This window comes from Zootoca vivipara, chromosome 9 (assembly GCF_963506605.1).
Source record: "Zootoca vivipara chromosome 9, rZooViv1.1, whole genome shotgun sequence".
Lineage (NCBI taxonomy): Eukaryota > Metazoa > Chordata > Lepidosauria > Squamata > Lacertidae > Zootoca > Zootoca vivipara.
Window position 1 is genome coordinate 15,851,036 of NC_083284.1, and position 15,679 is coordinate 15,866,714.

Consider the following 15,679-nt stretch of genomic DNA (forward strand, 5'->3'; position numbering starts at 1 on the left):
TAGGCATGCATGTAAGCACAGCATCCTTTTTTCCAATAGGATTAAACACAGCAGAGGCCTGATTTAATGCGGACGAAGCTAGTTGCTCAATGCTTAAAATTTTCCCCAGTGTTCACAGGCTCTGCTGCAATGCTGTAAAATCTGCTTTGTGCACCCAGCAAGCAAACCAATGGTCTGAAACGGTGAATTCGCAAGCTACACATTGTATATGAAGGAGAAAGGAGGAACACTAACCTGGTGAAGAATGCAGCACTGCTTATAAAGGAGATTTCGTCAGCTAAATCCATCTCCTCCGAGCGTAAGCTGTCCGTTAAATGGACCCTAACGCAGGGAATTCCATCTGACAGTCTTGGCTGCGGCACCAAGCATGCTGGAGAAGATCCTTCTTGCTTGTACTTTGCAACCTAGAGAAACAAAGTAAAAGGGGGAAAAAAAAACATGGGTAAGGCGCAGAGAAATCTTCCCAGCTCATTTGCAGCAGGGTTGGTTTGTTAAAAAATAAAATAAAATGATACAATGCCATGAATTCACAGCAAATGATGAGTCAGCATTTCCACCCCCGTACCCAATGAATGAAAAACCCAACCTCCTGCTGTAAGGCAATGGCCAAAAAAAGCACAAATCTGTAGTGATGAGAGCCCAACAGGAACCTCACAGCCCATTGAAGCAAAGCGTAAAAAATTAAAATAAAGCTGGGAATGTACAGAAGACTCACAACAGGCGCTATTAAAGCTTTTTGTGTGTTCCCTTTCGATTATTGCCTCACAATAATCTTACCCAAATCATGAGGTGGTTTTTGAAAATATGATGATGACTGTGTAGTTCATAAGCTACGTGGAGCTCAGACTGCCGCGGCAGAAATAATGGCATACAATTAGTGGTTTAAGCAATTATGTACATTATGTCGGCAGGGGCGCTGAATAGCTCAGTAACGGCAACTCAGCTATATTTATGGCACCGTAACAAGTAAAACCATCAAAACCATTTGATGTCTGTGACTCTCTTATTTAATTTGCACATTTAGGCCGTATCTTTATGTAACTCGTATGTTTACATCTCCTCCTTCTGCTTATGTAACACCTACCGTTACGCAAGAGGAAGTGTTAGAACAGCTTCACCAGCAATAAAGCAAATATGCAGGACATGGGAGGATGACAGAAGTTGGCACAGGGAAATTACGGGAAACGTTTTGCAGGCACAAACAGTGTTCAAAGCAGGACTGTGTTTAACCACCCCAAGAACATCATGGACACAATCCATCACAAATACTCAATTTAAAAAAATAACGTCTGGAGGGGGCCCTCACACTTTCCCACAGTCATGGGGGGAAAGTAATGGACTCTCTTGGCAGATGCTAACAGCAAAGTGAGAGATTTCTCTAAGCTGCTGTTGCTTCTTGATGGAGCAATGGCTGCTCAAGTTACCCCCTCTGCTTCCATAAAGGTTTATGTAAGTTGAGTGGCTGTCCCAGCTTGAACTGCTCCCTGGGTGACCGCTAGAGATGAGTTCTTTATCAAGACCCGTCTATCCACCAGAGGAGGCCACAGAGGCACAAACACGTGACCTTATTCTGTCCACCCACCAAGCTTTCAGACCCTTGGTTCATCTAGCTCAGGCATCCCCAAACTGCAGCCCTCCAGATGTTTTGGCCTACAACTCCCATGATCCCTAGCTGAACAGGACAAGTGGTCAGGGATGATGGGGATTGTAGTCCAAAACATCTGGAGGGCTGAAGTTTGGGGGTGCCTGATCTAGCTCATGGGTAGGCAAACTAAGGCTCGGGGGTCGGATCTGGCCCAATCACCTTCTAAATCCGGCACGCGGGAATCAGCGTGTTTTTACATGAGTAGAACGTGTCCTTTTATTTAAAATGCATCTCTGGGCTATTTGTGGGGCATAGAAATTTGTTCATCCCCCCCTTCAAAATACAATCTGGGCCCCCACAAGATCTGAGGGACAGTGGACCGGCCCCCTGCTGAAAAAGTTTGCTGACCCTTGATCTAGCTCAGGATCCACACGCCAAATCCTTATCAGGATCCGAATCGCAGGCTGAATTTGACAGGTGGGCGGGAGCACCCACCTGTCAATACTGCCATAATGATGTCACATGACTGAAAGGTGGGCGGGGAAAGCCCAGCTGTCAAAATCCCCTCTGCAGCTTTGCAAAGTGTCCTTTCAAGCAGGCTCTCAGCCAGGGGCGTGGGAAGGGGGGGCGGTGGAGGCGGACTGCCCCGGGTGCACTCACTGGGGGGGGGGGTTGGACATTTGCTGCACCACCTGCCCGCAACTCCCAAGCCTACCCTGAGCCATCGGGGTAAGGGAGGGGGAGCTGCACTGCTTTGCTGATGGCATTCCTCCCTTCCCCCTTCATTTTGACAGCTTGGGGGAGGCTTGGGAGTCACGGGTGTGTGGCGTGCCAAATGTCCGCCATGGGTGGCTCGCTCCACCCCTATGAGCGGCTTGCTCTGCCCCCAGCTGCAGGGCGCACGTGCTGCTCCGGGCCCCCGAGCGGCTATCCCGCACCTGGGAGGGCACCCTCCACGCCGCCACCCCCTCGGGAGCACGCCTGCCCTGGGCAGCACGGGCATACGCTCCGCTTCTGCTCTCGGCTCCTTTGAAGAGAGTGGGGAGGCTGTTTCCATGCAAAGCAATGGAACCCGGGACTTTCTTCATGCAAAGCAAATGCTCTACTGCTGAGCTGTGGTCCTTTCTTACACCTCCCAGTCTACCAAGATGGCAACCCCACGCTACATAAAACTTATTGCGATGGTGCCAAGTGAGTTAAAAGCTCTGCCTCTCCAATCCCCCCCCCCTTGGCACAGCTGACATTTTAAACGATCCAGGGTTTATCATCCAACGCTGCATTATGAAGCTCCCCCAAGCTTTTGGGGCATCGCTCCAGCCAAGGTGTTGTTAATTTATAGACCGTTTTGGGAAGAACAGGGAAATTCAACAAATTGAACCTAAGTAATCCCTTGCCCATTAGCGGGCCCCCAAGGAGATATTTTGGGCAGCAGCTAAGATATATGAGCCCAAACCCGCTACACCCATTACTGCCCCAGTCGCTGGGTGGCTTCCAGGAAATTCTCACTGTCTCGCCTGCTTTCACAAGAGCCCTGCAAACACAAATAGGAGCCAAAAGACATTGGAGGCTGTGCAAGTTCACTGAATATATATATATATAGTGAGAGAGAGAGGGAGGGAGGTCCATCCTAGATAATGGATCGTTATTCCACTGTTGTCCATCAGTGAAAGGGCTGCACAGGAACTTGAAAGGAAGGAACAGAAGGCCAAAGAAATGGAGCAAGAAGCTTCTGGAAGCAGGCAAGAGAAACTTCTGGAACCAGGCGGAAAAGTGGGCCACTTGGAGTTACTGTCAAGATACAAGAAGTTATCAGCTGACTACAAAGACCATCATCAGCATAATAAGTGGAAAAATGTGTTTGGGGCTTTACAGATCAAAGCCAGCATCTAATTCTTACGCTCCTTCACCAAAATGTATGCCAACAGCCATAGAATTTGCCTAAGAGTTAGTAACAGAGGTGAAGGGATGGTCTTAGCTCTTACTTGTTCTCAGCAATATGTTTCTTGTGTAAATATGGGTAAAAAAGTCCAGTTGTAGTTTACTTTACTCACCAAACTAATGCCAGTGTCCTAATAAAAGAGGACACTGCCCAAGTCCATGTATGTCCACCCAAATGGGCCAGAATGCTTCCCTGAGAAGCTTGTCCCTCTCCATTTATGGTATTCTGAAACTTAACAGCCACAACACAGAATTACAGCCTAATGAAAGAATTTGGGTGCCTAGTTGACATTGTTGGCATTGTTACTCAGTGCGCGATAAATCATGCAGGAGCGAACAGGTCTTTCGAGGGCAGAAGACAGCTCACATAAACACCATTGACTTCTGCTTCCCTTCATTGAAGGGAAGGGACTGGAAATTAGAAAGTTGGGGGCAGGGCACAGCACTCAACCATGGCAATCTTTTTCAATCTGCCGCCCTTCTTCAGAACGAGCCCGGTGCCACTAGATATGCAAATATTTCTCATTGGTGTATTTATTTTAAATATTTGCATTCTGCCCCATGCCCAATAGATTCCTGGGTAAACAGCATAAAACACTAACATATATAATAAAAGGAAATTATATGGGGCCACAGGTAAAAACATGCAGATCAACAGTTTGCACAAAATAAAATGCATGGCAAGAGAGAAATGTCCACACCTGTTCCTGGAAAAAAAAATGTAACAAAGGTGCCATGCGTACCTCTTTCGAGAAGGCCTTCCATGAGTTCCTAAAATCTGGAAGAAGCCCAGAAGATCAGGGATGAGAAACCTCAGGCTGGGGTGGATGAGAGTGAGAGATACAGACTCTCAATCTGGCCCTCCAAACTCTCCACAGCCCCCACCCCTTCCCACCCCTGCTTTCCACTGTCCTTGAGCATTTATCCCCAACTAGTCTGTGTCCTTCAACTCTGATAATGTATTCCTTGCCTGGATGTAGGATAGACATGAGAGTCTGTGTAGAAACAAGTCTACTGTAGCTGGGTAAAATTTAATACAGTACTGGGTGCTCTGCCCACTTTTGCTTCCAATCTCACTCGCCGCTGGTGGCATGCGGCCCCAGGCAGATCTCCTAGAAGGGAATGTGGCCCTCAGGCTGGAAAAGTTCCCCCGCCCCTGAAGTAGATAGTCTAGTCCAGGGACAGGGAGATGTTGTTGAACTGCGATTCCCATCATCCTTGATTACTGGCCGTTGACTTAGATGGATGGGAGTCCAACATCATCCGGAAGTTCACAGGTTCCTCCTAGCCTACCCAAGTGACCTGCCTTGCCTTGAAATCTATCACTGCTTCTGGCTTAATTCTCATGATGGTGTACCTCCGCCAGGGTTCTCATGGGTCTTCCATTTCCTACACATTCTCAACCAGCAGGAAGCCGCAGATTCAATTGAATTCCTGGCACCTCCAGTTTCAAAGGCCCAGGTACCAGGTGATGGGAAATATTCTTTCTGCCTGAGATCCAGGGGAGTTGCTGCTAAGTTAGAGCTGGCAACGCTAGGCTGGGTGACCTGGCATAAGGAAGCTTCCTATGTCCCCAAGTGTGGGTTTCGGATTTCTCAAGCAAGGCCTTCAGTTGTTGTTGTTGTTGTCGTCGTCATCTGCCTGTCTCGAAAGACAATAGAGTGCGCCTCCAGGGGTGAAGTCTAACCACTGTGTTAGCTGCATTGAAGTGACCTCCCCAGGGTGTAAGCCTGGGCAGTGTGTATGGAGGTCCTGGGCTGCCCAGATGACAGGACCCCCTTCTCGGCCATGCTGATGTAGTCCAAAGGAAAGCAGAGCAATACCTTTGGCACCAGCTTGGCTGCTGGAAGGTGCCACCCAAATGCCTTAGGGACTCTACTCCAGATTTACTCCTTAGCCTTTACGTCTCCTGAAGATACCTGTCAAGGCAATGGAGGTTTAGGATCAGAGTTTTCATTCTCCTAGAGGGGCTACCTTTCCAGGTTGATGAGCCCCATCTGCCCCTCACTTCCCTCTACAGCATGTGCAGGAATCGCCTTCTTGACCATGGGACCCACTCTTGGCCTCATCCGCTCAATCCACCAGTCTGTCTTTGCATACAGGGGAAAGCCAAGATAAAAACTACTGGTGTAACTCACTGGACCACCTTTTGCCAAGTCCCCTCACCTCCCTAGTCTCCCCAACCAGGAAAAATCAACGAATAACGTCATTGGAATGACTGCAATCTGAGCTTAAGCAAAGAACGGGAATTGTTACAAAATAAGGGGAATTATGAGGAAGATGCAATTCAAAGATTTAAAGAGATTAAATAATTGCTTTCTTTTCTGCAGAGCTGAGATGAAAGGAGAAAGCCGTGTATTTTGACAGTATGCTATTAAAGTATTTGGAAGCAAACAGTCACACAACCGTAGCCAGCATATTAAACGCCTCCCATTTATACGTTGTAATAAAAGCTTGAAAGTATACAGGACTCATCTGAGAACATAAAAGGCGGCTATACGCAGACACTATTCGACAGTAACCTTTATGTGATTTGCTCCGTTATTGACAATGGCAGATTCATGTTTGCACAAGACTTTGGTAGTCAAATACTTTTGTGCATGTTGCGCGGGAGTCCAGACTGACAGCCCATTCCACTTCTGTGAATCCGTTACTCTCACCCTGTCCACTCCTACTCCCTGCTGGTTTCCAAAACAGCAACGATTAGTCAGGGTTTTGTTACTTGGCAAAAACCCCTTGCCGTTTCTAAGCTAGTTTTACCTTACAGTATTTTTAAGAGCCCTCCTGGGAGAGCAAAAGGGGTCCCATGCTGTTAAAGTGCCAATTCTTACAATGTCCAAAGAGAAGAGTACAAAGGAAAAATCTCAATGTGACAGAGCAGCTTTGAGAGCAGTGCTTTTCAAGATATTTTGGTGCAATCACTACACCTACACACACACACACACACACACACACACACACACACACACACACACACACACGAGAGACTATCAACAAGCCTTGTTGAAGCCAAGCAGGTCTGGGGTCTGGTTAGAGCACAGGGCACATGGGTTCAGGTATGGAAATATAATTTGACATTCTAAGATTTATGGCTTTACTTTTTACATTTCGCTTCAAAAAATTAAAATATCGGCAAGATTCCGGCCTTCATAGTTGTGAATTTAAACTTGAAGCCGAGTGGGCAATTCATGTTGAAATCTCGGGTGCCAGAGAGCAGGCAGGTTAAGATTTCCTGTGATCCTTGCCCTTCCTAGTAACAACTAGACAAAGCATAACATTGCACAAATGAGGCATAATTTATACTGGTATGATAAGTAAACTGCTCTTGGAGAGGATTTGAGATTCCACTGCCCCTTTCAGTCCCATTCACTGGCACACAGCATCAGCTGCAACCCTGAACTTCCATGTATCTGTTCCTGTGCTGGGAAAAATTATGAAAGATTCATCAGAAAAGCTGGAGATTGGCGGAGTTCATTTGCTTTATTAACATTAACTCTAGCCTAAACAAAAAGCGGCTATGTATTTAGTTCACTGAAGAAAGTGATAGCCAAAGGTTTTTTTTTATTACAGGCAATGAAGCTTACAGAAGTGTGTGTGTGTGTGTGTTTATGCACATACATACACACACACACACACACACACACACACTCCTGCCTCAATCTCAACAGGTCATCAAACTTTCACACATGAACAATTCTGGGACAGGTGAGGTTTGTGTTCCTAAATATTACTGCTAGGCAATCTATTTCAAATACAAACAAGCAATCTTTAATGGTTAGCAAAGGTAACGCTGTTTAAAAAAAATAGGTCTTTGGTTGCTTATCCATCATGGTCCTTCTCAAGGTTAATGGAAAAGTTTTCTTCTCTGTTTGTGTCATTTTAGTTCAGGCATCCCCAGACTTCGGCCCTCCAGATGTTTTGGACTACAACTCCCATCTTCCCCAACCACTGGTCCTGTTAGCTAGGGATCATGGGAGTTGTAGGCCAAAACATCTGGAGGGCCGCAGTTTGGGGGTGCCTGTTTTAGTTGCTCGATGATGAGCAACTTCCAAGACAGCAAGAGCAAATATAAAGGGGAAACTTGATGAGCGTGATTTACTCGAGCCCAAGGTCACGATCTCCCCCACAGGCATGCGTGCGCACTTTCATACAAGCACATCCAAACGAGGCTGCCCTTCTGAAAGTACCCTAAAAAGAAGGGAAATGCCTGTAATAGGAGAATTCTCATATCCAAGAAATGACTTAACTAAGACTGTGTGCCAGTTAAATAAATCTTGGTCAGTTCATTGGCCAACACTAAGCCAAATTAGGCTTAACGTACGTGAGCAAGCATGCTGGTGCACAGTTAGAAAATTATGGCCGCTCGGCTCTTTCCAACTCCTGCTGCTGCCTTAACACCCAGAGCCAAGCCATGTTTGGTTTACTGTAATCCACAAACCCAGGCTTGCAGTTTTACTCACTCCAGATAACTAAGAACTGACACCAAGGTTTGGTTTTCCCCTGATCCTAGCTCAGCGTAGGGAACCTGGCACCCTCTGGACTACCACTCATCACTGACTATTGGCCGCACTCAATGGGAAGAACGGAAATTGTAATCTGCTAACAACAGAGGGCCACAGGTTTCCCCACCCATTTTAGTGGATGATGCCAGGAATTGAAACGGGGACCATGCAAAGCATGCGCTCTCCCAGAGCATTTATTGAGTAGTCATCCTAGAATCATAGTGTTGGAAAGGACGCTGAGGGTCATCAAGTCCAACCCCCTGCAATGCAGGTATCTCAACTAAAGCATCTGTGACAGAGGGCCATCCAACCTCTGCTTAAAAACCTCCAAGGAAGGAGAGTCCACAACCTCCAGAGGGAGAGTGTTCCACTGTTGAAAAGATCTTACTGTCGAAAGGTTCTTCCTGGTGTTTAGTCAGAATCCCCTTGCTTGTAACTTGAAGCCATTGGTTTGAGTCCTACTCGCTGGTACAGCAGAAAACAAGCTTGTTTCCTCTTCCATGGGACAATCCTTGAGATATTTGAAGATGGCTATCATACCCAGCTCCTTCAACCGTTCCTCGTAAGGCATGGTTTCCAGAACTCTGATCATCTTGTTTGTTTTCCTCTGCTCATGTTCACATCCTTCTAAAACTGTGGCACCCAGAACTGGACACAGTAGTCCAGGTATGGTCTGACCAAGGCAGAATACTAATTTGCTTGCACAAAGCTTATGCTGAGACTAGATCAGGGGTCCCCAGACTTACCGTGCGGCGGGCCGGTGCCCGCCGCGCCGACCGCGCGGTGGGCCGGAGGGCAGGGGAGTGCGCGCGCAGCGGGCCGGAGGGCGGGGGAGTGCGCGCCCCGTGCGCATGCGCACACGCGCCCGTGCGCATGCGCACACGCGCCCGTGCGGGGAAAAAATCGCCGAAAATCGCTTGTGCGCATGCGTATGGGCCTCCCCTGACCCGGAAGTGCACCAGAAATGACCTCTTCCGGGTCAGGAGAGGCCCATACGCATGCGCACAAAGGATTTCCGGCGATTTTTTGGCGATTTTTTAGATCGTTGCTGCGCCGTGCGGCGTGAGAGCGGGCGGCGGCAGCGGGCGGCGGGGGTCGTCGCGGGCCGGATTGGAAGGCCGATTGGGCCGCATCCGGCCCGGGGGCCGTAGTTTGGGGACCCCTGGACTAGATTATATCCCACCTTAACTGAGCATTTGCTTGGGATTGTTTACAGGGTGGTCATATGATAATGAGCATCCATCCTTGAAAGATGTTTATGCATCTTTCCGTTTATTCACCCCACACTTTGCAATGCATTTCCTCTTCACTTCCCAAACCATAAAAAGTCCAATTTGGTCCACTTTAATTCTGCAAACCTAACATTCTGGCATGCACAAAGCAGTGACAGTCTGGAGACCCCCTTAGAAGAGACATTTCTTGTTTGGTTTTACTTAAGATACAATGCCTATTTTTGGTGCTTTCCATTTGAAGTTGTACTCCTTTCAAAGACCTGCTGCCTAATTAAATTACAGGTAGCATATTGGGTTGATCAACTCATCCATCAACGAAACGACTGAACTCTAGTTTGCTGTTTTTAACGGCTCTAAGAATGGTCAATGAGGACAAACTCCTTACAGTTCATGCACTGCATCACAACTTGACACTTAAGTCCACTAAACATTTATTTTTATATTGCATTATGGCAAGTAGAATTGACATAGGCTCACGTTGCATCATAAACTAAATTGCAACTCAGTGTGCATTTGTTGTTCCTAGACATGCAATGAGTCTGTTGTCACAATGAACCTTCACAGTATAGTTCCGTAGGGGAAAGGCAATTGCCCTTCCTTTCACCCCAAAAGAGACCGAGGCTTTTTGAGGCTTCCAATCAAATGCTCTAAGTGCCTGGTGGGGTATTTTCAGTGTTTCACCAAAAACCTCCGCATTGCCTCCAAAAAGAGTCAAACAGAGGAAGCTGGAAGGTTCAAGGTCAGGGCCAAGATCGGGGGGGGGAGGGGGGAGGTCAACTACCTTTTGCCCTGAGTTCTGCCTGTGTGTGCAGCTAAGCAAACAACAGAAAACCTTTTCTACCACTGACAGTCTCCCTTCACTTCCTTCAGCATGACCCAGTCAAATGGGCAAATAAACATTCTCACTGAAAGAGGAAATTAACTATTTAGATAAACTAAAGAACAACTAGCTGGTGTGTGTGTGTGTGTGTGTGTATGTGTATTGGGTGTGGTGCGCTGCTTCTTGCCAATGCTGAGAAATCTCTAAGGCAGAAAGCCTGGTTAAGCACCAGGGTTGCAAATAAACTACAGTGGTACCTCGGTTTATGAACACAATTGGTTCCAGAAGTCTGTTCATAAACTGAAGCGTTCATAAACTGAAGCAAACTTTCCCAATGAAAGTAATGGAAAGTGAATTAATCCGCTCCAGATGGGTCCGCGGCGTTCGTAAACCGAGGTGTTCATAAACAGAGGTTCCACTGTAAAGGGCTAACTGCCCTTATAAGACCACAATCCCCAAATGGCACATTGCATGCAAGAAAGCCAGAGTCACACCTCTTCGACTGCATACATGTCAAAGATTTAAAGCACATTTCTTTCCCCAAAGATTCCTGGGAACTGTGGTTTACCTCTCACAGATCTACAAATTCCCAGCACCCTTAATAAACTACACTTTCCCAAGATTCTTTGGGTGAAGTCATGTGCATTAAATTTTTGGTGCACCTCTTCCAGGTCAATGCGATGTCTTATTGTGCTCCCCACCCCATCCTGCCAACTCCCCACTAAATCCTAGCGCTGCTACTGGGCACGAGGTGGGTAGCGATACAGGCAGCATAAAGATGGGTCAATTTAACCATTTTTCTCCAATGACAGTGCTTTCATTACATGAAGCTGCCAAAAGGTCCAAAAAGCACTTTGAGACAGGAGTCATTTGCCTTCTACAAAAAACCCGGAACTAAATGGTGAGAAGCCACTAGTCCTGATGTTTCCAAGGAAACAGGATATATGAAAAAACCTTTTCCTGAAAGGTCTGGTGGAAGGGTGGAAAAGCCTGAGGCGTCTAATAACTTTGCCAATCTTTTCCTATTCAAAACCATTCTTCCTAGCGAGGTCTCAACAGAGGGCTCTGGTTCCTTTCCACTCTGGGACCTCCTTTGCACATGATAAGTCTGTGTGCATTTCCACATTTCTCCCAGTTCTTCTATACAGTGCAATAAAAGCTGCTTGAGTTCCAGAGTTGCACACAAGGGTGGAGGAAGTGATGAATAAGCAGCGAACTGTTTCTATATCTCACAATTCAGACCAGGGTTGACTCAGGTTTCATGTGCTGGGAAATGTTTAGTCTCTTGCTCAACTCAGATGACCGGAATATACAACTGGAGAGATCACTCCTTCCAGCATTCTAAAAACAGTTCCCAGAGAATGGCATTAATCCATAGAATTAAACTGGCACGTAGCTCGTGTGGAGAAACGGGTGTTGCTGAACGAACTTGGTCAAGGAGGTCAACCTTCCAGGATTTTTGGTCAGATTACAAAACAAGACGTAAACTTGGTTTATACATAAAACCAGGGGGCAGCCTAAGTGTGGTACCCTCCAGATATTGTTAGACTTCAACTCCCATCATCCTAGATCATTGGACATGCAGGCCAGGGAAGACGGAAGCTGGAGTCCAACAATATCTGGAGGGCACCACGTTGCTTATCCTAGCCAGGCATAAGGACTGAATGCTTGCACCTTCCCATTTGGGAACTCTCTCAGGTCATATCCGCACCATATATTTAAAGCACTGTGAAACCAATTTAATAGGCTTCCCCCAAAGAATCCTGAGAACTGAAGTTTGTTAAGGGTGCTGACTTCAAAGCATCTTACAAGGCACAGATAAAACAAGGTTTCAGCAGGGCTTTTGCTATAAACCCTCTCCTGTAACAACAAAGTCCCTGCTACTCTTCATTATTTATTATTATTATTATTATTATTATTATTATTATTATTATTATTATTATCGTAATACAATTGCAATTGCTTGGCTTATTTGGCTTGCACAATTTCAGCCATAGTTGAAGGCAGGCTGGTTGAAAAATGTGCAAGCTAAAATCCAAGCAAGGCAGACAGCGTCATAGAACTGTAGAGCTAGAAGGTACACCAAGGGTCATCTAGTCCAACCCCACCTGAAATGCAGAAATCTCAGCTGAAGCATCCACGATAGACGGCCAACCAACCTCCAAGGAAGGAAAGCCCACCACTTTCCAAGGGAGAAACAGCTTTCACTGTCCATTTGGGTTACCAGGCATGCAAAGAGCTTCTAAGCCCCCTGCCTTGGTTGGGGTGGGTGGGTGGGTGGGCAAAGCCTACTCAGCGCACTGGCTCTTGGATGCTTGCGTAAGATATTGAGGGGCTGCCTGATGGGCATGTTGCTGTGGTTTGGAGGAAATGGCCTTGCGGGTCAGCCTGGTGGACCATGACTGGAGCTGGAGGTTCCCAACCTGTGGCATGCAACCATAGCTGCCAAGTTATCCCTTTTTTACAGGGATTTTCCCTTATGCTGAATAGGCTTCCTCGCGAGAAAAGCAAAAACTTGGCAGCTATGCATGCAACATGCGATACCTTTTAAGTTGTTGTTGTTGTTTAAAGCAAGTACTGTATAGAGGGACATGATAGAGGTGTACAAGATTATGCATGGAAAAAGCGCTTAAGAGGTTTTTCCTCATTCTCTCATGATACCAGAACTCTGGCCCATCCAATGAATGTTGGGAGGTTCAAGACATGCAACAGAATGTACTTCTTCACACTGTGAGAATCACCATCACATGATGGTGTTGATGGGCAATTAGTCGCATGGCTTGAAAAGGGAATTATACGGACCGATTTGTAGAGGACAAGGCTGTCAACAGCTATTAGTCATGGTGCCTTCTTCCTACTTCCCCTGTCAGAGGCAATACAGTGGTACCTTGGTTCTCAAACGCCTTGGTACTCAAACGCTGAAAACCTGGAAGTAAGTGTTCTGGTTTTTGAACGTTTTTCGGAAGCCAAACGTCCGATGCAGTTGTTGGCTATTGTTTCTAGGGCACCTGCACCAATCAGAAGCCGTTCCTTGGTTTTCAAACATTTTGGAACAAATTTAAGTTTGAGAACCAAGGTACCATTGTATTTGGCGCTTTTGTTTTTGAGGCTTTTTTGGTTCAATTGTTTTTGTGACTGTGTGGGACCCAGTTCAGCTACTGATTGAATGATTGTGTGACTGCAGAAATGGATAAAAGCCCCCCATCAAAACAATGACTATCATCAGTGCAGGTAAGGAAAAAATGTGATTTTTATTTTTATCATCTACAATACTGTCTTATTTATTTTATGACCCGGAAGCTGTCTGCGGACAAACGCCGGCTCCCTTGGCCTATAGAGCGAGATGAGCACTGCAACCCCAGAGTCATCTGCGACTGGACTTAATGGTCAGGGGTACCTTTACCTTTACCTTACAGTACATTGATTATTTCCATTTTATGGATAAATGGTCTCGTTAGATAGTGAAATTCATGTTAAATGGCTTTTTAAGGGGTTGTTTTCAAAAGTCTGGAATGGATTAATCCGTTTTGCATTACTTTCTATGGGAAAGCGCGCCTTGGTTTTGGAATGCTTTGGTTTTGGAACGGACTTCCAGAACGGATTAAGTTTGTGAATCAAGGTACCACTGTATACCAGCTGCTGAGAATCACATGTGGGGAAGAGTGCTGCCGGGCTCGTGTCTTGCTTTCGGGCTCCCCATAGCCATCCAGTTGGCTGTCTGTGAGAACAGGATGCTGGAATAGGTGGGGTTTGGGCCTGATCCAGCATGGCTCTTTTTACATCATGTTCTTACGCAAGATCACGCCGAGATGCATAAGGACAGGCATAGAAGAAGAAGAAGAAGAAGAAGAAGAAGAAGAAGAAGAAGAAGAAGAAGAAGAGGAGGAGGAGGAGGAGGAGGAGGAGGAGGAGTTTGGATTTGATATCCCGCTTTATCACTACCCGAAGGAGTCTCAAAGCGGCTAACAATCTCCTTTCCCCTCATCCCCCACAACAGACACCCTGTGAGGTGGGTGGGGCTGAGAGACTTCAGAGAAGTGTGACTGGCCCAAGGTCACCCAGCAGCTGCATGTGGAGGAGTGGAGACACGAACCCGGCTCCCCAGATTACGAGTCTGCCGCTCTTAACCACTACACCACACTGGCTGTGGAATGAAGGAAAGAACCAGACGATATACCCAATGAGAAGCGAGACGGCACAGCCATCGTAGGGTGCAAACTGAGCTGTCTGCCAATCCAGACTGTACAGCAGATGCCACAAATGGTTAAAACATCACTGTTACAAGCACACGCTGAACTTGTCAATCCCCAAGTCTGCAAAGGCTGCATCAACAATATTTCAAGGCTGGCTCACTTTCCCGGATCAAGCTCTCGAGCCGTCAATACAAACATTAGAGGCAGACGCTCTCTTCAGTCTGGGACGTTAAATGTCTAGCTTGCTTTAATATTCAAGTTCACCAGGTCCAAGGACACACACCCTTATACATCCGCATGTTGAGGTATCAAGTGCCCCTGGGAGCAGGCACCAAAGATAGCATAAATACAACTTTAGGAGTATATAACTTGCGAGTACTTGGAACTCTGGGTGCATAGCAGTGGGCGGGGTAATAAGGCACCCGTGTCAAAACTGAACCAATATCCAAAACAAACCTTGATATATGGCAGGGGAGTGGCTAAATATCTCTTGTCAATTTGCCAAAGAGCTGGGCATACGTGCGGGAACAGGCCAAGTGTGGAGTACAGCTGGGGTCATATCTAAGGAACCTTCGTTGTTTATCTGGTTCTTCCAAAATAAGTGCCTGATTTATCTACTGACTGAAAAGCAATCCTTAATTAAAGCACGCCCCAGTTATGGAAGAAAGCAAAGCTCTCTTGGATAACATTTGGTGTGGAGGGCACCTCTCAAAAAGCAACAATAACTCTTTGCTGAACTGCAGCCCACATTTTAAACCAGTTGGTGTGGTCTGGCAATCCAACATATCAAAAAATGTTTACTTTCAAAAGCTCTGCAGAATTTGCAGGGAAGTTGGGAGATTCAGGCTCTAAAACTCTGTGTCCAAAATTTGTGTCCTAAGTGTCCAAAATTTGTGCCCTAAGTGTCCAAAATTTGCACAACTGATCAAGCATCGCTTGTGCCAGATATTTTGTGCAACCCCACCCCCCAAACAAAACACGCCTTAAGCCTGCATTTAAATCAAGGGCTCTGGCTTATGTCTCAGAGATGAACTCCACGTGATGCTTGGCCTTGTGCACATTTTCCCCGCGTATTTTATGCTTTTACAATGCACAGGCACAAAGGTCACAACAGAAGCCTGAACTATGGGGGAGAGGGGGATTTAAACACCTTTCCGCTGGGGAGGAGGTGTTTGTTGCAACTTGAATTTGCCTCCCCAAGCTGTTTTTCCTCTACACCGTATCTTTCCCCCCATGATATGGGGAACAGCTGGAAGGCTTTTTTTTTTTGCAGGAAAACCACTGCGGGGAAATGGTTAAGACGTCCTTCCTCCCAGTTAATCTTCCACTGCGAAACATCAGAGGAAAAATGGCATGTGATTAAGCATCACATGGAGGTGGGAAAAACGTGTCTGAGCTGGACCGCAGCC

General features: G+C 46.6%; 1 protein-coding gene across 3 annotated transcripts in view; it reads right to left on the minus strand.

Moving 5' to 3' along the window:
* FAM13A (family with sequence similarity 13 member A) overlaps positions 1-15,679 on the minus strand; it is a 134,855-nt gene that overhangs the window by 83,425 nt on the left and 35,751 nt on the right. For all 3 annotated transcript variants that reach the window (XM_035113462.2, XM_035113461.2, XM_035113460.2), the window contains one exon: positions 235-404. In XM_035113462.2, coding sequence (XP_034969353.2) covers positions 235-404 — 170 coding nt within the window. The remainder of the gene's footprint in view (positions 1-234; positions 405-15,679) is intronic.